We start from the raw sequence: 21,868 nt of genomic DNA on the forward strand, positions 1-21,868 counted from the left end.
ACCTGTGCCAAACTATTCTTCCACAAAAAGCAGGTAGGCAAAAAAGCTGCTCAAATTTGGAATGAAATGATCACGATTTTTTTTTCTTTTAAAATCATACAAGTTTGGGAGCAGTCAAAGCATTTTTACCCAAGCCATTATTTATTTATATTTTTAGAAGACAGAAAGTACCAGTACACAGAGTCCTTCAGTGTTATGCTTTTTGAAGATGATCGCCAGTAGTCATGTAGAGAGGTGATAAAAACACTCTGTGATACTATTGTTAATGTCTATTTTTTTCGATGATCCCAAATTTGCACGCACGTCAAAATGTTTACAAATTGGAAAATGTATTTTTATCCAAATTACGAAGCAGTGCACCCACCGAGAAAGCAAAATTCAATATCTAAATGTATCTGATTTACTTTGCCTTCACACCAAGGCCGCCACCACTGTGCTAGAGGTCACAGGGAGGACTAACATAAAGGGGGCCGGGAGGGGGCGGGGCATCGCAATGGACCATCTACACCACAGAGTCATGGGTTCCTCTGAATGAGGCAGATGCTTCCTCATATTTTCTTACTGTGCCGACAAGTGGCTTATTGTTTCCCTTGATAAGGATACAGTGTTCCCAGTAATGGGAATTAGAGGCAGGCGTAAGTCACCGAGACACAGCGTGAGACTGAATCAATAGATAATAGGACATTTCTCATGGATTTAAAAAAAAAAGAAATCACCCAGTTAGTGTCAGTGCTGTTTAGATGGAGCGTGTGGCCTCTTATTTGTCTGGAAGGCATGCTCAAGGGGTGTGTACGTGTGTGTATGAGGACTCGGAATAAAAGCTCCACTCTGCTTGAACTCTGTGGATGCAGCTTCACACATTTTCCAGACATATCCCGCATAACATGCATTTAATTGTGTAAACTCATGACAGCTGTACAACAAGGAATGACCAGATGGCAAGATACAGTAAAGTCGAGCCTTTGAAGAGATGTCAACCGAGTCATGAAGAAAAACTGTATGTATATATAACTCAGACCGTGATATGGAACAAGACAGAAGGACTCATTTATGATTTGAAACGTATTACTGGTATCTGAAAGATTGTGACAAAAGGAGGTCGATGCGACGTGACAAGAAATTATATGCACATCTGTCGCGAATGGATTTGACTCCAAACAGGATCTGTGCGACAGAAAATGGATTTTGACGTTCATTGGCTTTCATGCATTTTTTAGAAAAAAATGGGATTAAGGGCCAAGTTCCATTTGAGGATAATTAATAATTAGTCTAAAGCAGACTGATGTTTTTAAGATCCTCAGACATCCTGCCGATTAATCGGTCATTTAATTGTGCCTACTTTGCTTTTGCCTGTTGTCAATAACGGAAACTTACTGAAATGCCCATCATTAAAAGGAGAACCTACTGGGTTGTTTTTTTTGTGGGAAAGATATCTCTACTAATATAAACTAAAAGTGACTGTGCAATATGCGTGAGAAATCTTTGCATGATTTTGGATCTCCAGGAAGCCACGAGCATTGTCTAGAAGCATCTAACATGGTCAGTGAGGGTGTCCTCCTCCTTGACAGGCGGCCCTACGGCCATGGAATTCATTAAGCCCGGAGAATAATTACTCACCGCCGCCATGTGACACCCTCAATAAATTAAATGCGCCGCTTAAGTTTTAAAGGCAATCGCATATTGTGGCCATCACTTCGAGGCTGGCCTTTCCGTGCTTTCGCATTATTTGTTGGAACAATGTGTGACCGCAACTTAGTAACTCAGCCCAGCAGCTGACTACAGATGAATGGGCAATATGCCGACGAGGTCGGAGAAGAAGGGAGGTGTGTGTGTGTGTGTGGGGGGGGGGGGGGGGGGGACTGTATTAAGAACCATGTGTATGTATCTTCATAATTAATGAATTCTAGTCCATCAGGCTAATCTAATTATGAAGAATGCTTTCATCTGCCATGAATCATCTCCACACTTTGTAAGACTCACTGGGGGAAATAACCCAGACATTTACATTTTTCTTTGTGAAAAGCACAGAGGAAACTTATTGGCTTGACGCAAAATGATTCTTAAAACCCTGCGGCTAATGGCTTTAAAGAAAATGTAATTATGTTTTAATAATTGACAAATTAAGCCCGAGGAGCTTAGATTTTTTTTTTGCCAACAGTCTTGATCCGTAAAGTCACTTTTCTAAGCAGCTGCATGTCTAAAAGAGGTAATTAGATTCTCAGTAAACAGCTATAAAACCTCGGCAAACACACTCGGCAGACAGCTCGGGATTTGCGGTGAGATGGAGATGTCATCAACTCCTCAAAATGGCGTGATGGAAGATGACGGTACTGCCAACGGGCCCCTTCAATTTTTAAGTAAAATACGTTTGCAGTTCTTCTCCACTCAATACAACCTGTAACCATAAAAAAAAAAGCAATCCTTAATTTTAAGTCTGATTCATTTTTAGATTCACTATTCACAATAGTAACATGTTTTTGTGTGAACGTTAGCTAAAAAAGAGAGCAAGCATTTGTGCCATGAAAAGACTGCACTTCCATTATTTCCTAGTAAAATATTTCAAAATGCTAAATCATGTGTCCAGAACTGATTGCTTTGTCAATTTTCTGCTTAATAACTCGAATGAGTCACTAGTCATGCGCCACACGTATGCCGTGCTGACATAACTCCAAGATCCTTGCTATATTTCCAGAAGAGGAAGACGTGTCATCTTTCCTCCTTCAACTCCCTCTAGCCCAAAAAAGAAGTTGACAAAAGCCTTCTAGTTAGACTGTTTGGAGTTGATGTTCTATCATTACATGAGGACCACTGGCTCAAAACCAAGAGAAACTTTATATCTTCTATGTCTCTGCTCTTTTCAACATGTACTAATGATCTCAATGAGCGGGCGAGACAGAGCGACGTAATGCGGATTGAACCCGAACATCACATATAAGTTGGGTAACGCGACACGACCTTGGTGGCATTTGAAAGATCATAAGCCTCGTGGAGAGACGTTCTGTCGGGATGCGGAAGAACGAACGAGTTCTCAGCTGCCGCCATTCATCTCGGTAATGACAGCGAAAGCAGTCGAAAGCTGACGGGCTCTCTAGATGGCACCGAGCTCGCCTCTTTCAACTTTGATTAGGTGACTTGCCAGGAGATGAAGAGAAATCATTTAGTGGAGGATAAGTGTGTCAGAAGATAATGGCAACGCAGTTAGAACATGGAAAAGGAACCACCTCCATCTCTTTGGAATGATAAAAACCCGTGAGAAAAGCTGTTTACCCAGATGTTCACGTTTCTTGATGTGTTCTGAAGTTCTCATTTTGCAATGAATCTGAAATGGGTGCATTCGGATTCAGCAAAAATGAAAAAATCTTGGAATTTTGCGTTCATCTCCGATTTAAAAAAATTGTTGATTAGTGTCATGATGAAAACATGATTTATAAATCATACATCATCACATACAAGTACTATAACAGTGCAATATTAATTATGAAATTGAGAGAATATATTTGAGAGCCTGTAATTTGGGGGTTCATCCCATGCATGTTCGGCAAAAATGATTCTCTTTAATTTCGTTTCGAGGCATGTGACCTATCTAACGGCTGTCATGACATGGCACCGATACCAGTAGGGGGAACAATTAATTCAGGCCCAATTAGGGTTGTCAAGTGATTCACATAGCTGACTAAAGTCCAGCTGGCGTGGCATCAATTCCCATTCAACGAGCTCTTTGACAGCCACCATGGGATTGAGTGACAACCAATCCAGGGTGTCGTCCAAATTCCTGGCAAGGATGGATGGGGCTAAAGTCCAGATAGACCTGCGTAGAAAGCGTTAGCATATAATGTTAACATCCAGTATTGTGGTGGAAAGCGATTATAAAGTTTTAGTGCTGCTTTTATTTATTCTAACAAGGCAATTAATGGTTTGTTGTTAAGGGGACTGTTGAAATATAACCGACTACTTTCTGCCTTCACGCAATGGTACAAGGGAAAAAAATCCAAAAGAATTTATGATGTATTTTCCTGCTGATCGATTGAGGCCATTTCATCAAATGCCCGTCCCTATACTAAACCCTTCTGAATGTCTTTCAAAACTTTACAAAGGTGCCCTGACCAAAACAAAACCCAATGACGGCAACTGTTTTATGACATCCTTCTCTTTATCTCACAGTCTTCTCGAATGACAGAGCCAAAGAGGGAGGGAGAAAGAGAGCAAGCGAAGGGACCTGCGGTGTGTTTAGGAAGAAGATGGCTGTCAGTTGCCGTCAATCATCGCCGTTTTGATGCCATCGTCTTGGCACATGCCTGTCTGTCTCCCAGCGAAACATCTATCAAAGAGTTGTTCGAGGCAGAGACAGGCGCTGCCGCGGAAACGCCAGGAAATCCACACGCTCGCTCATTTCCTTTGCAGCTGCCGCGTGAACTTTCCGAAATCGAGATCCGTGGATTGTGATGGATGCCATCGTTCTTGATGGTCCTCCGAGCCAAACATTTGTGAAAATAAGAAAGTGGATGCTGACATGCTGCTTGCGTTCTATCTAAGGCAGTGGGTGATGCTTGGAAAGAAGCTTTTGGAATTTACTAAAATCACTCAACAGGGGCCACTACCAATAACACTTCAAATAAAAATAAAAAAAAGACCATATTTTGTCTTTTTAGTTTATGCTGTTTAAGAATGAGAAGCACAAATCAAGTGCTCGATATGCAATTCTTCAAATGTGTTTAGACCATGCGGATAACGATTCAACGATTAAAAAATCATGCAAATTGTCGACACTAAAGAGGAGATAATGCTTCAACTTAAAATTAAAAGTAATTATCATAACAACAGCAATAGTGATTTGGCAACGATAGAAAAAGAAAGGCCAGCGATGATGAGAGTAATAAATGAATATTGCTGGTCAAACTATCCACTGGGCGAGTTTTCGAGTGATTTATCCAGCGCTAAAACGATGAAGCGTGTTATAATTCCGTTTTACGGGCACACCGGCCAAAAGGGGATTTTACAAACGTTATTTTAATTCTAAAGCACAATAGGAGGAAGGGTCTGCTATATTCATCGAAGCAGTTGAATTACCGGTGAAGCCAGAGGTCAAACATGCGTTCGCAGTACATAAAGCGTTCTCATGGCCTACTTTGATTGCTTCCCTTTGGATCTGCGGGAGATCATTTTGGACATTGTGTCACTTCACTGCTTCATTCCATCAATCTTTTTCACTGGCCTTGACAGAGCCCCTACTTTTCATCTTGTCCGAGAAAGATCACTCACACGAGCGCCATACCTTTTTATACGGGTCCGAGATGGCATTACTGAGGATCCGTCTTACTCGGCCGGTCTATGAAGTCCTTTTAGGGCTGTTAAGATCTTAACTGTGTCTGGATTAGAAATCCTCTTCTCTGTCCGCCGCTTTTGTTGCTCAAGTCAAAATCACCGCATGGCCTTGAACCTGCACTAAACGGCCGCAGAGTTCATCGCGCATAAAGCATTAAAGATGCGAATCTACAAGATGGTCGCCGGCTGTTTATTGGCACTCACGGCTCCATAAACCATTCTCATTCGTTTGAGGGATGAGACAGACATGCCGTATAGTCCGACTGATGGCGTTTAACACCGAATATAAACTATAAAACACAATAATAAACATGAGTGGAGCAAATAAATCTGATTCATATTAGCCCCGAGGTGGGATTTATATAAGCTAAGATGGAGTCTTTGGGCAAATTGATGGTACAAGCTCTACAAAGCACTAGTGAGACACTAATATGGTCTTATAAACACGTGGGCAACACTTTGAAGTAGTTTCATCTCCCCTCTTTGGCTGGCCTAAGTGCTTAAGTAATGTATGACTTTCATAAGCATGCAAGGTGCTAACACTCTCTCTGCTAGCTAGAAATATGTCTGCGTCCTCTGGGTGGTGTGATTAAGAGGAAAATACACAGCGCACTGCTTTGGAATAAATTCAAAGGGAGACATAGCGCGCATGCACATTTGAGTAACATCGGCGCCGTGTGACAACAGCGGGGCGCTCCGGCGGAATCCATCACGGGCGCACATTGTCCCCTCGGCACCGGCGCTAATGTATCACCTCTGGATCGCGGTAATATCTGCCTGATGGATGCTTTCTGAGCAGGACAGGCCACACGCAGCCCCCCCCGACAGGAGCCTCGATCGCTGGGCGTAGCTCCGAGGAAATGAGAGCTATGCTTCTGGAAGTCCATTACACTTGGAGTCACCTATTCTCCTGAGCTCCTCTCCGTCCATTTATTCGTGCATCTTTTTCCCCCATTCTTCTGTTATTTGCGTGCGTGTTTGGGCCTGTTGGCATGCGTTAGTCACAGGTCTCCGCTGAGAGGCCGGCTGCCATCTCGGGGCGATGCCTGGGTTCCTCCGGTCGACTTTACTGCCTTCATTTGGTCTGATGAATGGCCCGTTGGCTTATCAGTCCCTCTGCCTGCAATCTCAAGTGGTTCCCTGGAGCCTTGCACTGCCCGCAGCCTCGCTTGCTCAATTTCGCACATGTGTTTTTGCCTCCTTCACTCGGGCTGTGTTCACAATCGTAGTCTGCTGCTCGGGTCTGGGCCAAAGTACATATTGGATCAAAAGTTGGATGTCGACCACGTGAATATAATATGAACAACAATAAGTTCTATGCACCCCCATTGGTCTAAACTAGAATATAAAAATCCAACTATTTTTATCAGGCTACGGGGCGGATATTTTGCCTTGTACAGCCATTTGTTGTCAAGGCATCACGGGCTAGCGTCAGCTAATGCTAATGTTCTGCACTCGGCAAATGGAGTACGCGCGAGTGCAAGAAGTTCGACTGAGTCCCGGGCAAGCGCACAGCAGCGCAGGTGTCACCTAGCAAATCCATCATCTTTATTTCTTCCCCAATGAGCTCATATTTTTCATGTGGCTACACCACGCTCACAAAAAATATTCACTCCCATTCTTCAAGAGACATAAAAGAAATCACAAGGCTCTTTCTCCCTGAAAATAATCAATGCCTTCCAGAGGGGGGACTTGTGGCACGACAAGTGTGGAAAGATGGCAGCAGGGTGCAGACGTAGCTCAGGGGGGAGGCTGCTTCTGCTTGGAGATAGTCTGAGAGAAGCACGTGCTTGGCTATGTTATACAGGCATCAAGACTCATCATATTTGACATGCATTTTGGTGTTTACACAAGCTCCAGCGGAAAATCCTCTCCAGCTACAGAAAGGAGCGGGCGGGATGTACGCATAGCAGCGGGCGGGATGCACACAAAGCAGCGCGAGAAGACGTCGGAAAAATGGAGACGGCGTTTGCGTTCTCTATCTCGCGACGTTCTCCACGCCCCATCTCTTACCCACGCCACAATTGACGCCGTTAGCACCTGTCAGCTGACTGACTTCTTGTTCCCTGTGGTTTATGAAAAAAATAAATAAAAACATGGCTGCCAGGCTTGCGAGGCCACATTTCCCATCAATATGAATTCACCACGGTCTTCATGCAAGATTAGAGCAGGCCGTTTTCTTACGCTCCTCCCGTCTCTTGTACACAAGGGGAAATGAAGAGAGTAAATAGTCCTTTTAGAATGTTGCTTTCAATCACGACGGCCTTATGAAAAGCCAACGGTGTCCTCGGCTCTCAAAAGCACATTTGCTTTCAATCCCCAGACGTTAGCCAACTACGCTCCGAGTTCTTTATTAGCGTGTCGTTCTCTTTTACTGTAAATCAAACTGAAACACTCCCAAGAAGCTTTGCCATGGTTGTTCTTCCCTCCATGTCGGAATACAAATAAGCACTGAAGCCCGTGGTTTGCCTAATTTTGGTTTTTGGACGGCAGTACATGCCTGGAGTACTGTTTGCAAATATGCGCTTGCAAAATATGGTTTTAAGACATGATTGTTCTGTCAGAGGTATTCATTTTTTTCCCAACAGGTTTCAGGGCTACACTAAAACATCCCAGACACCCAAAAATACAAAAAGGCATTTTTTTTTTCAAAACACAAAAAAACTCTACTTCTCTGTACCTCATTGCCTGATTTTCAAAATGTTTGGTCAGTTCGGGTTGAAATAGCCATCCTTCCATTTTCTATACCGCTTGTCCCCATGGGGATTACGGGCTTTCTGAAGCCTATCCCAGCACTCATCGCCGTTTTAACTAAAATTCATTCAGGAGAATGATCTGATATTTTCATTATACATTGTGTTGTAGTAACCTGGCCTCCATTTAGTGCAAATGAATGCTAATACTGTGCAAGACTCGTGTCAATGTCAGCCTGCTGCTGAGTCACTTAGTCTTCATTTGTCATCTGGCAGAGTGGACCTGCTGCTTTCCTTCATATCTCCATCTCTGTGTGTGTGCCTTTTAAGCATGCTGAAAGTCAATTATCCACACCACTTGTCCCTGACATCATTGCGCTAATACAAGCTGCTCTTGACCTTATGTTTGTGTGTCTTGCGCGGATGGGAGTGTCGTGCTTTCCCCGCTGATTGGATTAACTTCAGATGTTGTGTGTGTCCGGGTCAATTACACAGGCCGGGTTGTGATTCCGAACCTCAAGCCTGAGACGGACACCCCCCCCAACTTCCGCGCACACACACACGGCGCCCCCACCCCATTTCTCTCGCCACCGTTCCACCCTTCGACTCTTTTACACGTCCCTGAAGGGCTGCTCTCTTCCCTTACACGCCATCTTCCAACACACACACACCCCGACAGTCACATCCCATGTGTCTGTCGCGCAATGACACACAACGCCCGAAGAAACACTCCATTGCCGCGTCCACGCCCTCCGTCTCTTTGTGTTCCCTTTCTTTTGAGTCCAGAGGGGTCATCACAGAGGGAGAGCTCATAATCAACTCAATTAAGTGAGTCTGATTGCCATGGTAATTGGTCTGGGTTATAACATTATCATTAGCGCCTCAAGTGCGGTCACAGTGGGACACAGCAGTCAGATGAGCGGGAGACTAATGGGGGGGGGGGGGGGCGTTTTGTGACCCTGGACAGGAAGTGAGGCAAATATTGAGTTTGACTTTATCAAAATGCCGGCTTGTCAATGAAACTACATGAACTGTATTTCATCATATTGTGGCAGGCAAGGGTGTTCATTGCATAGCATGGTGGGCTTTTATTTCAAAAGAGGCGTTTATTTGAAAAGAGGCCCGTTTACATGAATTGGTCAGTTGTGACTTCCAAGTTCCAATGGGAGGCAGTAATAATTGTTTCCACACCGCCACATGTGATACTACACACAGAACTGACTGTGATTTACGTCGTTCTTATTTTTTTTACATGATGTATTATTTGAGTAAAGCATTAATTAATCAGCTAAATGTTTATTCAACATTATTATAAGTTAACATAGCTTAGAATCACGATACACTGACAATAAAATGTTTCCCAATGACACAAAATAAAGAGCAGTGGTTCTCCGGGTAATTGTTTCCAAGGATGTGATGTTTTTTTGGGGGCTTGTGTGTCAACACCTTTCACACACGCCAGCGTTTTTCTTCTGAGCTTCACACCGCCTATTTGATCTCTTGAGGACTGTCAACTTACCGCGCGTATCTATGGAAATTCAATTCTGCGTTTATTTACACTCTAGGTTAATAGAATAGATGCTCTGGGTGATTTGTAAGTCAAACAACCACACCTGCCATTCATTTCTGTTTGTTTGCGAACATTTTTTTTTTGAATGCGAGGAAAGATCTCTAGTTTTGTTCTGTGGGGCCCAAACACAAAAGAAAGGATCGTCAGGGGTTGAATGGCTTATCCTCAACATTCATATCTAATGCCGCTTCAATAAAGCTCGGTTTACATGAGTGAAAAGCAGCAGGTGTTGGGAATATTTCCTTACAAGCTCATTGTGATGCGGGTCTCCACGTGGCCTACATATACCGACGCTCTTTGTGTACACACGTTCACCGAGGAAAGCTGCAGGGCAGCACCGTGGCGCACTTTGAGTGAAGCCCGGCGTCAATACAATCGTTATCGCGCGTACGAGCCACTTCCGGAAGCGCCGAAGCAGACTTGTCACGCTGTCAAAACAGAAGACGCACACGCCCGACGTGTCAATTGAGCGCCGCCAGACGTCTGTCAGTCTCTCTGTTGTGCTTAGCATCACTAAATATTCATGCCTTCTTATCTGTCTGCTCACAGCCAAAGTGACTACTGCTATTAGGGATGCATCATAGGACTTTTTTTTTTTTGCTAAACACGCTGATGATGCAACAACAGCTTGGTGTTACCAGCTAGTCAATAACGGGCCTCGCTGTGTGCTCTGTGATGGTGTCACAGGTCAATTCAACAAGAGGAAAGTGATATTGCCTCCCACAGAGGGAGGCTCCAGCCTTTCTCGAAATGTGGCGATTAGCTAAACAACAGCGCCGCTTGCTGGTTAAATGAAAATACTACAAAAACAAAGTCAAACTAGGGTTTGAAAGTTAGGTGGGACATGCATAATGCTTGAGTCTTGCACAACAACAAAAATCTTGGCAATATGCAGGTTGTGATTAGGGGATAAAATTTTAGAATAACTAAATTATTGGATCATGAGAATCACAGGGGATAATATAATACAGTATGGCTGAGTTGCTGTATAGCATTAAATGCTTTTTCTACCATTTCAATGCCCAGATTATTTGGACATGGCTAAAACTCAGCCCAATATCTGGGCTAGCTCACTAGTCTGCTTACCGTCAAACCGTCCACACAGACCCACACAAAAAAGAAAAAAAAGAATTTTGAGCGGCAGTGACATTTTAGACAACAAATGAAATCTGTTCACTGTCATAGGGATGGGGGAATTATTCTCTGCTTGGCACCAGAATACATTAAAGAGCAACATTCTTCTTTGCTAGGTCGGCTTTTTAAAATATAAAGTGTGCTCCCACTCTGCTTCGTCAAAACAGAGACCTCTTGAATTATTTTGTTTCATATTAGCAGCAGAAGTTGTCACTTTTGTTTTCTGGTGTTGATTTTGCTACCTCTGAGAGCAGGCGAGGATGTGTGCCGCCGTGGCGTTCTTGACAGTCACGGCCGCGAGGAGGAACGCTGGCGTGCAGATGGCGGCGGCGCATTCCTTCGCTTTTTCATGGCTTAAACCGACACAAAAAGCAGCCCAGGGACCGGGGGTTGTCTGCAAGAACGTGGCGGGGATGAGTTGGTACTTGGCACAAGTAGCAGAAACAATTAGCGTCATGAAAACTGAGGCCCGAAGCAGTAGAGGGGTTAGAGACAAAGATGGCGGCAAAACACAGCATCCCATTTTCACTGAGAGGACCTTTAGCAGAGCAATGAGAAATTCCCTTTCTTTCCTACTTGTCAAAGTCCAATATTTTATTTTATTTTTTATTTTTTTTGCTCAGACAATTCATGTTATGCCTCATTTCACTGATGTGTTCTTGTTTATGCATTTCTAATGAGAGTGCAGATAGAGGAAGCGTCGTGTCCTTGGAGAAACCTCACATTCCACCCACATCCCAGAATTCACCGCGTTCCCCTTAGCCTGTCTGCAGGTTTGAAGCTGCAGCGCAAACACGGCTCATCCAAACAATCTTCGCGTTCAAGAACTGCTCATTATATCTTACTTACTTTGAAGATCTGTTAAAAGGGAAACATAAATTTGGTACAGATAATGCAAGGGAACTGCTCAGGGGGAACAATTATAGGTAACAAAAAAAAGACATGCAAATTTGGTACTTTCATTATTGCAGCATTACAAGACTGGACATTTCAAGAAGAAATACTGGAAAAACAGACCCTGGACCTGCAAGTGTATCAGTATTGTTCTGCCCTTTGTATGTTTGTATTGAAACGTTATCATTTTCTATTTACTGGTTAAGGGCGCCCTCCTGTGGACGCTTAGTGTAAGTGTTTTGCTAAATCAGCACGAGACCCAGTAAATGTAGGAAGCTGATGTTATTCTGCAAAACGTTGTTTCCTAGAACAAGATTTGTCCGTAAGTCTTGTTAACGTATGTTTTTTTTCTGTTTGAACTTGTGGAAACGATTGCATGTTAATTTTATTTACATCGCTTCGGAGTGAGGACAGCACAAGTATATTCACAGCATACCTTAATTAGTATTAAATGCAATATTTAATCATGCATTACTTTTAAATATTACGTACATCATGAATACACGGGCTAGTTTATTTGAAAAGAAATGTGGATATTTTCCACATGATTAAAACCCGAAAGTGGAGGACGTCAAGTTATCTCCGCATTTTCAACGCTAAATATTAATTATGACGGAGCAAAACTTTGCCTACCTGCAAGCTGTTCGATGCATTCTGTTTTTTTCCCCCATTTAGATGAGAAATCCTTTGAATCCTCTTGTTTGTGGAGCTCGCCAACATTTGTCAAGACTACGGCCACTTGCAGAGAGCACCATGTGTAATTGTTTGTCCAGATTGGATTACTCCCTCAAATCATTCAATCAAATCATCAAGTTTTTTTTTTTTTTTTTTAATTATTAAAGTCATTACTAATTCTTCATCCAATGATGGGTATTTATTTAGTATAACGCTGGCTTGGGCAAAATCTGATCTCCTACAACCTTTTTTCAGGAAGAAAAATAAAATGGACATCTCAAAGGGCCCAAATTAAAATGTATACTTTATTTTCTCAAATAAATATAAAGAAAATACTATCACTTATGGTTCCACAATTTTATAGTGAGGCAATTTAAAGTTTGGCGCTCAAAGTGGTTTATTGCGCTATAAAAGATTGAATATAAATTTGTCTCATATAGCTTGAAATATTATAATTAACTGCATACAGTAAAACTGAAAACTCAACCCACTTGATGTCACTGTCCAAGGTTGAAAAACAAAAGCCAACTTTGGAGTCAAACAAAAAACTGATCAATGCTTTCTTTGCCGAGAGAACATGGCTGCAGGCAGGCACTTTCTATTCTGTTTCGGAGTCTCTGTGCTCCTCACAGGTAAATGTTTTTTTTATTCTGTGTATAATTTGGATTGTGACTCAAAGTGACAGTGATGTCTTGAAGGCTTAGGAAGGTCCATGTTTGTTGGGAAGAGTCACAGCGGAGGAAAGGACGACCCGGTGCTGCAGTATGTGGTCAACAACTCGCTAAGGGAACACCCAGTCCTCACAAAACTCAAATTGGTAAGCAATAGAATAAAGAAGACACCTAAAATATCCCCTTTGTGGTTTTAAGCAGTTAACCTATTAACCACTAAATAGCAGTATGCCAGACACAATGTTTCCATTTTTACATTGCTGTCCTATTAACTTTTCAACATCAATTAATTTCTTGACATTTTTTAACTTTTGAGGTCTATGATTTGTATTTTAATATCAGAGAACCATGGATGACCAATGGAACGTCATGATGGTTTCCAGCGAACAAGCCCAGTTGATGGCCAATCTCATGAAATTGATCAACGCAACCAAAGCCATTGAAATTGGTGAGTTTACACCCAGCCCAGCAATCCTCAAGGAATTTCACTACTTTTATTTGGAATCGCTCTTAATTGTTGTATTTTATTATCTTTTTTTTATACCCGAACAGGAATGTACACAGGGTACAACGCACTCAGTATGGCTTTGGCCATGCCAGAGAATGGACATGTTGTAGCATGTGAAATAAGCAACACCTATGTAGAGATAGCCAAGCCCTTTTTTAAAGAGGTAAGATCATCTACTAAGTTTATGTAGAGCAGATGTCACAATCATTTTAAGATGAGACTTATGGGCGATGCTTTAAGTGAAAGGCTTCCTGTTTGATACTCACCTCTGAAATAATACATTTCTGAACAGTATTTTATAGTAGTCAATATTTTCTTGCTGCAGGCCGGAGTGGAGAATAAAATCGACATCCGACTACAGATGGCAATGCAAACACTTGGTAAGGGATTTTGTGGTGAAAGTTGACTTTCACTTGAATTGTTGACATTTGTGTCTCTTTCCTGTAGATGAACTGATAGCGGCTGGTGAAACAGGAACCTTTGACTTTGTGTTCATCGACGCTGACAAATCCAGCTACGACGGATACTATGAAAAGTCCCTGGAGCTCATTCGGAAAGGGGGCATCATTGCCATCGACAATGTGGGTCTGCAGTTTGTACTCGATGTACTGGACGTGAAGCAGATGTTCAATGTGTGCGTGTGTGTGAAGGTACTGTGGAGCGGAAGGGTTGTGGATCCTGCCCCCGATGACATCACCTCCAGGACTTTGGATGCTCTCAACAAGAAGCTCCACAAAGACCAGAGGATCGATCTGAGCATGCTCACTGTAGGGGACGGGCTGACCATTGCCATTAAACGCTAAATAGCTTTCAATGTCATTATATCCTCATAAATGGCATGTTTTGTGAAATATGTAGGCAATGTTAATTGACATAACTAATGCAACCCTTGTGTTAGTGAAATAAACAGTAAAACTATCCTCACGGATAACAAATGGGAATCAGTTGTGTTTTGCAGCAACACCCCATGAGCCAGTAGTAGGTTGGAGACTTTATTGAAAAGGTAACAGACAAAAGGAGCTCCAAGTCCTCCTTGTAGGTGAGAGGAGACTTACAGTTAACTCCTCTAGAACATTTTGTTTCATTTGCTAAGTTTGGCATCGCTTTCTAGCAGTCTCGAGCCTCCCAAAGTGTTTTTTTTTTTTTTTTTTTGTGGTGGTTGGCCGAGTGGACTGGTTTGTGATGACCGACGTGACGCCGTTGTGTGCGCGTGAAGGAGGCTTGCAACTGTATTTAAATAGTAATGGGAAAAAGCCTAGTGTACTTTCAAACTGAGGAATATCAGACGGTGGTGTTTTAAAAAGAAATCAAAGCAGGGAGGACAGCACTCACCACACAAAGATGGAGTGTCTGCTAAGACGACAAAGCCACACAGGCACAGTGATGCACAACTGGGACTGTATTGGATTGATGGCAGTGCTGGACAAGAACCATAACATTGCGGTTATATAAATAATATGCCACCAAACTCTCAAAGGTAGAAAGCAACAAAAAGCACCAGCATAACAGCGGCGCTCACTCAAGAGTTTGTCGTTGTAGCCTTTGTGAACCCCGATCTCTCTCTCTCCCCCTCCCTCCCATGATGTCCCTACTTTTGCTGGTTGGGAAATGTGTAAGGCCAAATTCCTTCTGATATTCCGGAGTTCCTGAGTGTAGGAGGAGAAGCTTATGCCTCTAGTTCCAAGCCAAGACCCAGCTTGTGGCCTCCGGCATTGATGTTCTTGCCGTCCACCAGGCCGGCCAGGGTGAGCTTCACACCTGGGCAGAAATAGCAAACAGTATTAGTGCTACTGAGTGCACGTTCAAATTGTACACACAGATGTCCCCACCATTCATTTTAGAATGTGCCAAATAAAAATGTCTACCGAGTCTGTGTAACAGGCTGGACATGCACAGGAGCCAGATTTACAAACATTTTGGTCAAAGTCATAGCGTTGGATGGAGGCAGCTCACCTGGTCTAAGGGTCTGGGTGTAGCCAACGCCAACAAGGCTGTTGTTGTTTACTTTAGCCTGCAATAAAAGAGAAAGGGACATATTTCAGTATTTGTACAACTTTGCTTTTGTTTCAGCACCCTCTCGCTGGTGTACTTACACTGACGGAGGCATCCTTGTCCAGTTGGTATTTGGCGGCGATGCCAAAGCGCGTGCTATTGCTGCCTGCGGTCCACGCCAGATTGACGGCAGTCTCGAGCTTGTCGCTCACCTTCTGGTAGATGGAGCCTCCAAACTCTGCTCCGTCGTTGCTTTAAACAAACACATGAATGGATAAGACTTGCCAATGGAAATGGAATCGAATCAAAGAACGTTATTGTGATGGTACGAGTGACTTACACATTTGTGTGCAACTGGAAGTCTCCCGTCTTGTAGCCGATGGCAAAGTTGTTTTGGGTCATCTTGGACTTGGCGGTGTCGAAGGTCATCTGGTAGCCGGCGAGCCAGCCCTCGTAGCCGACGACCGCCGCCCCGTGGATGGTGGGGCCGGCAAAGTCGAAGTCCACGTCGCAGCCCAAGTTTACGTACTCGCGCTTGTAGGCGGTCTTGACCTTGCCGCTCTTCTTGCTGTCAAGGGACAAGCAATGAAATTCACGAATATATACAGTATTGTTAACCGTGGCAGATGTTCATGTTTCATATTTGGACCGGAGGGCGTCAGCTAAGTGACATCAAGTCATAACAGAGCTGACAAGTAGATCATGTTGCCAAGATAATATAGGGAGGCAGCAGGCAAAGACAGCTTGACACTTTCAATGAACATCTCAAGTCAAATAATCATACCCAGTGTTTGGCGAGAAAGTGGTGTCAAAAGTCAGCTTCAGTCCCTTGGCGATCTGTAACAAAATAATTCATTGGATAAATTGATATTCACTGTGCTTTGCTGTTATTATAAACTGTGTTTTCGATTTCACTTGATTAGTTGCCCTTACCTGATCTTCGATAGTGATTTCTGTTCCCAGGGTGTTGTCGGTGTTCCACTTCTCCGTGAAGGTCAAGCCATACTCTGCCCTCTTGTATTTGGTTTCAAGGCTGCCTACGACTTTGCTAGTGTCGGTGTTGGAGGATCCAGATGTTTTGAATTCCTTTATTTAAAAACAATATATGAAATAACTTGCAGCACAGTTATTAGATATATAAAATGACATAAGAATGCCAAACAGATTTAAAATGTATTTCGCACAAATTAAACTTGTCTTCAATGCATGACTACATAAATACTATAATTACCACGCCACTGGCTGACTTTGTCTTGACGTCAAGCTTCACCAGGCCAAATCCTGAAGAGAGTCGTCTTGATTAAATTCTGAGGTGAAATAATTTAAGGTATCGCGTGAATTCCTACCATAGCCTTTGTTGAAGATGTCCTTGGCAGACTTGCCCAGATCAGCATACGAGGGAGGGACAGCCATTGTTTCTACAGAAAAGGGAAAAAGTATATATTTTGTTTGCACGCATCATCATGTGTTTTTAATGCAAGGGGATGGAATGATGCATGTTAGGTCAATTCTTCCTGAAAATTGTTGGATAGAAAATGCAATGCCACGCTATATGTTGAACGTTCTCCAAAGTGTCATCGCTGACCTTCTGAGTTGCAAAGGAGCTACTATTCTCAAATGTAAAGCATAAGTATACGTTCGCCAACACAATGCGCAGGTTTTACGAAACCATATTGCAATAATTTACGCAGCTCGCTATTAGATTTAAATGGTCGTGGCTACTTAGCACGCGACTGCGACGTACCAATGTACTCCTTGTGGCCTGACAGCCCATGAGCAAGGTTACTGTGGGTCGAATTGCCATTTAAACGCCCTGCTCCAGTCCGGCGCCTGTTTCTTATCGTGTTAGTTTAAAAAGTTAGGCGGGGTGACTGCACGTTTGCGCTAATTAGCAGCAAGTCAATGTGATGTGCGTTGACGAGGGCTGTCACTCGGCAAAGGCCAAAATAGGGGAAATGCATTATTAGCCAAACCCGTAGACATCAGTAAATTATAAATCACCCGGGGTGTCACTGCAACAGTGTAAGATCCAAACAAAATCAATCAACTCCTTAAAAGAGTTGAATAGGTTTAATCTTACACAAGTCAGACACGACGTGCCCCAGCTAGCGAAGCTAATTGCTAAAGCTAGCAGAGTTGCCGGCGAATGGCAAAAGCAAGTTCGACAGCTCTTTTTTGAAAACTAAAAAAAACAGATGGAGACATTTCTAGCGACCTCAATCTAAACGTAATCCTTACCGGTCGGAGGGGTGTCTAAAGGTGGCCTTAAGTGACTTTTGGAAAGATGTTACCCAAACCGCACGGGCGAGTCAGACTTGACCAGTTGGAGGACGAGCTGAAGGAGACTGCGCTCATATGAAACCTGACCTATCACATCCTGCCGTAGGACCCGGGCTGGCTCGCAACTGCCTGAGTAAAAAAAAGATACTCCAAAGTCTCATCCAGAGATTTTGGGGTACCAAACCCTGACGAGCCCAGATATATGTAAATGTTTTTCCATTTAATGCACGGAATTTATTTTCTCAATGTATAAAAGAGTTGTCTTTGAATAAAATCTGATAAAGGTTATATCAATCTTGCACCTCAAAGGAAAAGAGGAATGGATTGAATTTATATTGTAATCCTACAAAAACTACTCACTGTAGCAGGCTGAAACTACATTCTTTGCTCCTCTATCCTCCTCTTCTTTCATTTTCTTTCGAAATTTCGCACCAGGTGGTTTTGACCGTTTTGTCTCCATGGGAACAACAAATAACTAGACATTTCCCATCATTCCAAGTGTGACCCCCTCACCGCACACACATCAAACGTACGACATAGAAACGTGATTTGTATGTCATAATGCATTTGAATAGAAAATCTTAACACAAAGCATTACGCGTGCAATTTTATATTTTATGCATTTTCAATTCTTTTTTTATTTTATCAAATTGTCTTGTACAGTGTACCAAATATCTGCGTTTAATATTTTGGGTGGGATACTCGCGCTGATTGGTCAATAAAATTACGTCAGCCAAAAACAAAAACAGTTGTCTGTCCACTTTTGATGACGCAGTTATGTAAGAACCAGAATTGCGGGAAAGCAAAAGCCATCTACCGTGTTGTTCACGGGCATACTGTTAAAACGTTAAAAACACGTAAAGTTTTTTGCATGACTTGATAGAAAAGCCAATAGTGTTTCGTCAGTCATGGAGTACGGAAAGGAAAGAGTGGTGGCATTAGTGGACATGGACTGTTTCTACGTGCAAGTGGAGCAAAGGCTGAATCCTGCCTTGAAGAAAACGCCCTGTGTGGTAGCCCAGTACAAGACCTGGAAAGGAGGCGGGTGAGGATCTGACACAGAGATGTCTTTTTTGAGCAACCCATACAGCTGACAAATGTCATCTAGACCATTTCACTGTCCCGTGGTGCCCAGTGTTGCTTGAAATTGTTAAATTATCCCTACTGTAGTTTGCTTAGAGTTACAACTACTTCCCTTAATAGCTATTTAACTGATTCATTCAATTTGTAAATGTGGCTTTTACTCACCCTGTCCTGTTAGGATCATTGCAGTGAGCTACGAGGCCAGGCACCACGGCGTGACGAAGAACATGTGGGTGGACGATGCCAAGAAGCTGTGCCCGGATCTCCAGGTGGCACGCGTGCGGGAGTCTCACGGCAAGGCAGATCTGAGTCCGTGAGTGAGCTTGTGTCGTCATAGTAACGATGTCACTGAAGCACAATTTAAACCTGCAGTTACGTACAGTTACAGGGAGGCCAGCGTGGAAGTGATCGAAGTCATGTCTCGCTTTGCGGTGGTTGAGCGGGCCAGCATTGATGAGGCATACATGGACTTGACTGCAGCCGTCCAGCAGCGGCTGAAGGACATGGCAGACAAACAAATACAGCCTCATCTACTCAAGACCACCTGCATCCAAGGTTACCCTCACAATTCATCTGATGGAGAGGAAGAAGCTGCTGAGGATGCCATTTTGGATAAAGGTAGGCAGAGCTGTAATTTGTGCTTTATAGAATAACTCAAATATTGTGGATATGAGCAGACTATTGAAAACATACGCACATCCACTTACATATTGTTCCATTAATATCTTTTTGCTGTATGTCCAACAGAGAAGCAGAGGTCGGAGGGTGTCCAGCAATGGCTGGCGTCCATGCCGACGCACAACTCTGCCGAACTTCAGCTCACGGTGGGCGCCCTCATTGTAGAGGAAATGAGGGCAGCTGTAGAACAACACACGAGCTTTCAATGTTCAGCCGGCATCTCGCACAACAAAGTAAGTTGATTTTCAACTATTTTGTAAAATTATTTGATTATTTGATTTGTATGTGCTATTCAATTCTTGTGTTTTCTTGCAGGTGCTGGCCAAACTGGCATGCGGTCTAAACAAACCAAACCGGCAAACTGTTCTGCCGCTGGACTCGGTGACTGAACTTTTCAGCACACTGCCCATTAGCAAGATGTGAGCGTTTCAGTGAAAATGTTGCCAAGTGAGACCCCTCCAATTATAAATGCAGCTCCGTTTTATTTGTGCAGACGCAACCTGGGAGGTAAACTGGGGGTCTCGATCACAGAGGTTCTGCAAGTGGAGCACATGGGGGATCTGACTCGCTTCTCTCAGGCCCAACTGGGGAAGCACTTTGGAGAGAAGACTGGGTAAATCTGAGGAAAAGAAACTTCTGATCCCATCTTGATTGCATCAGATTAAATACGTATGCATTTTGCAGCCAGTGGCTTCACGATTTGTGTCGGGGCATCGATTTTGAAGCGGTGAAACCCAGACAGCTGCCAAAATCTATTGGCTGCAGTAAGAACTTCCCTGGAAAAACATCTCTAGCTACAAAAGAGCAGGTATTCAGTACTGAGGTGTCTTTTTATGACACAAATGGATCTTATTTTAAAGGCCACTTGTGCCTAATATTGTGGCTGCTTATGTTCGGTGAAGGTACAGCACTGGCTTCATCAGCTGGCTTTAGAGCTGGAGGAGAGGCTGACCAAAGACAGAGAAGTGGTAAGAAAATGGCTTACAGTGCCAATATAGTCACTTTCTCACACCTTATTTTTTTCTTGCAGAACGGCCGTGTGGCAAAACAGTTGACGGTCGGCGTCCGTCAGCTGGGCGACAAGCGTCCGAGCAGTTTCTCCCGCTGTTGCGCTTTAGTGCGGTATGACGCCGCCAAGTTGTCCAGCGACAGCTTTGCCATCATCAAAAGCCTCAACACGGCAGGAAACCAGCAAGCGGCGTGGTAGGTTCAATGTAACCACAAATGTGCATGTAAATTAATATTACTTATTTGAGATTTAAGAAATGATTTTTAACAAAATATGCATAAAGCTAGTGTACCTGTGATGAACCTGGAAACAAATTCAGCTGTTCTAGTAGGCTTGGCTGTAAATCTTGACCACAGGCTTTTGCTTGCCACGCAGGACTCCGCCTCTCACGCTACTGCACCTCTCAGCCAGCAAATTCTCAGATGCCCCGTCAGCATCGGCGGGGGGCATTGCAGGCTTCCTGAGTGCAGACGTGCCTTCCACTCAACTCTTTCTCTCCTCCAGCCCCGCCGTGCGCAAAACGCCAACCACCATTCGGTCTTTCTTTGACAAGCAGCAAACGCAAACCAAGTCCCCCCCGTCTTGTTCCGCCTTTTTTCCGAATCCTTGCAAAGATGCTCCGGTAGACCCTCGCGCCGGCATTGTCTCCTTCTTCCACAAAAGAAACACAGAAACAGTTTTAAAGCCAAGGCACGAAGATGAAAAACAAGAGAATGGGGTGGACAACGCGGAAGACGTGCTCAAGTGTAAACGCTGCGGCCAGAACGTGCCGGCGTGGGAGATGCCCGAACACAATGACTATCACTTTGCCTTGGAACTGCAGAAATCTTTCTCCTCTTCTGCTTCTTCCTCCTTCGTCAGGAGAGGGCCTCCTGCAGGGCCAGCGCTGTCCTCTCTGGGCAAAACCAAAAGTAAAGAATCAGGAGGACCTCATCCCAAAAGACCTCGCTCACAAGATGGAGGAAGGGCAGGCACTTTGGATTCTTTTTTCCAAAGATACTGATGGGGAATCAGTCACAATCACAATTACTGGTGAATGTCCAGAAACTGGGCTGTTTACAAAAACTCACCACTGTGATTTGTTCGTGATGAATTAAAAGCTATATGGGAACCCAAAATGATTTGGTTGCATGTTATTTTACACGATTGCTCAAAAACCTTTGAATTCCCAGATGTATTCATATGAATTACATCGCGCACCACTGTTCCATCATTATCATAAAGTCAGGTCAGTTATACCACAACACACCAGCAGGTTGTACATATGAACAAGAGGCCTTTACCTTCTGCATTGTGCAAGTGACTCAAAAGGTGTGGCTCCTGTTGTTTAGGGCAGTGTTTTTTGCTGCAGTCTTGCAT

General features: G+C 43.5%; 3 protein-coding genes and 1 long non-coding RNA gene across 5 annotated transcripts; 2 read left to right on the top strand and 2 right to left on the bottom strand.

Moving 5' to 3' along the window:
• Positions 1-113: 113 nt before the first annotated feature.
• Positions 114-12,540, bottom strand: LOC147050103 (uncharacterized). The gene is made up of 3 exons (XR_015067409.1): positions 12,247-12,540; positions 10,962-11,113; positions 114-2,395 (listed from the first exon to the last, which is right to left on the bottom strand). It is a non-coding gene; the product is annotated as an uncharacterized LOC147050103 (long non-coding RNA).
• A 221-nt stretch (positions 12,541-12,761) lies between these two features.
• On the top strand, positions 12,762-14,402 carry LOC147050104 (catechol O-methyltransferase domain-containing protein 1-like). The gene is made up of 7 exons (XM_085922106.1): positions 12,762-12,920; positions 12,987-13,105; positions 13,302-13,407; positions 13,512-13,630; positions 13,793-13,847; positions 13,915-14,048; positions 14,118-14,402. The coding sequence occupies exons 1-7, from the start codon at positions 12,866-12,868 to the stop codon at positions 14,268-14,270; spliced, it is 741 nt and encodes a 246-aa protein (XP_085778232.1). The 5' UTR covers positions 12,762-12,865; the 3' UTR covers positions 14,271-14,402.
• Positions 14,403-14,445: 43 nt separating this feature from the next.
• On the bottom strand, positions 14,446-18,249 carry LOC147050105 (non-selective voltage-gated ion channel VDAC2). Of its 2 annotated transcripts, none has more exons than XM_085922104.1 (9): positions 18,100-18,249; positions 16,806-16,877; positions 16,691-16,740; positions 16,393-16,545; positions 16,244-16,296; positions 15,800-16,027; positions 15,561-15,711; positions 15,421-15,478; positions 14,446-15,225 (listed from the first exon to the last, which is right to left on the bottom strand). In XM_085922104.1, exons 1-9 carry the CDS (start codon positions 18,197-18,199, stop codon positions 15,134-15,136), a joined length of 957 nt encoding a protein of 318 aa, XP_085778230.1. In that variant the 5' UTR covers positions 18,200-18,249; the 3' UTR covers positions 14,446-15,133. The 2 variants fall into 2 exon arrangements, with proteins under 2 accessions (XP_085778230.1, XP_085778231.1); XM_085922105.1 differs by lacking the exon at positions 18,100-18,249 and adding an exon at positions 17,698-17,865.
• A 230-nt stretch (positions 18,250-18,479) lies between these two features.
• Positions 18,480-21,620, top strand: polh (polymerase (DNA directed), eta). Its single transcript, XM_085922101.1, has 10 exons — positions 18,480-18,784; positions 19,001-19,135; positions 19,205-19,440; positions 19,570-19,733; positions 19,816-19,919; positions 19,994-20,113; positions 20,185-20,308; positions 20,403-20,468; positions 20,531-20,703; positions 20,885-21,620. Exons 1-10 carry the CDS (start codon positions 18,648-18,650, stop codon positions 21,510-21,512), a joined length of 1,887 nt encoding a protein of 628 aa, XP_085778227.1. The 5' UTR covers positions 18,480-18,647; the 3' UTR covers positions 21,513-21,620.
• Positions 21,621-21,868: the final 248 nt, after the last annotated feature.

This window comes from Syngnathus leptorhynchus, chromosome 10, assembly GCF_054491065.1.
Source record: "Syngnathus leptorhynchus isolate UIUO chromosome 10, UIUO_Slep, whole genome shotgun sequence".
Taxonomy (NCBI): domain Eukaryota; kingdom Metazoa; phylum Chordata; class Actinopteri; order Syngnathiformes; family Syngnathidae; genus Syngnathus; species Syngnathus leptorhynchus.

Coding starts and splice junctions, on each gene's coding strand:
- LOC147050104 (XM_085922106.1), top strand. CDS start 12,866: ATGGCTGCAGGCAGGCACTTTCTATTCTGTTTCGGAGTCTCTGTGCTC. Junction 12,921..12,986: donor AGTCTCTGTGCTCCTCACAG/GTAAATGTTTTT, acceptor GATGTCTTGAAG/GCTTAGGAAGGTCCATGTTT. Junction 14,049..14,117: donor GCATCATTGCCATCGACAAT/GTGGGTCTGCAG, acceptor GTGTGTGTGAAG/GTACTGTGGAGCGGAAGGGT.
- LOC147050105 (XM_085922104.1), bottom strand. CDS start 18,199: ATGGAGACAAAACGGTCAAAACCACCTGGTGCGAAATTTCGAAAGAAA. Junction 16,741..16,805: donor CATCTTCAACAAAGGCTATG/GTAGGAATTCAC, acceptor GACTCTCTTCAG/GATTTGGCCTGGTGAAGCTT. Junction 16,028..16,243: donor ACTTTCTCGCCAAACACTGG/GTATGATTATTT, acceptor GTCCCTTGACAG/CAAGAAGAGCGGCAAGGTCA.
- polh (XM_085922101.1), top strand. CDS start 18,648: ATGGAGTACGGAAAGGAAAGAGTGGTGGCATTAGTGGACATGGACTGT. Junction 19,920..19,993: donor ACACTGCCCATTAGCAAGAT/GTGAGCGTTTCA, acceptor TTATTTGTGCAG/ACGCAACCTGGGAGGTAAAC. Junction 20,114..20,184: donor CACTTTGGAGAGAAGACTGG/GTAAATCTGAGG, acceptor TGCATTTTGCAG/CCAGTGGCTTCACGATTTGT.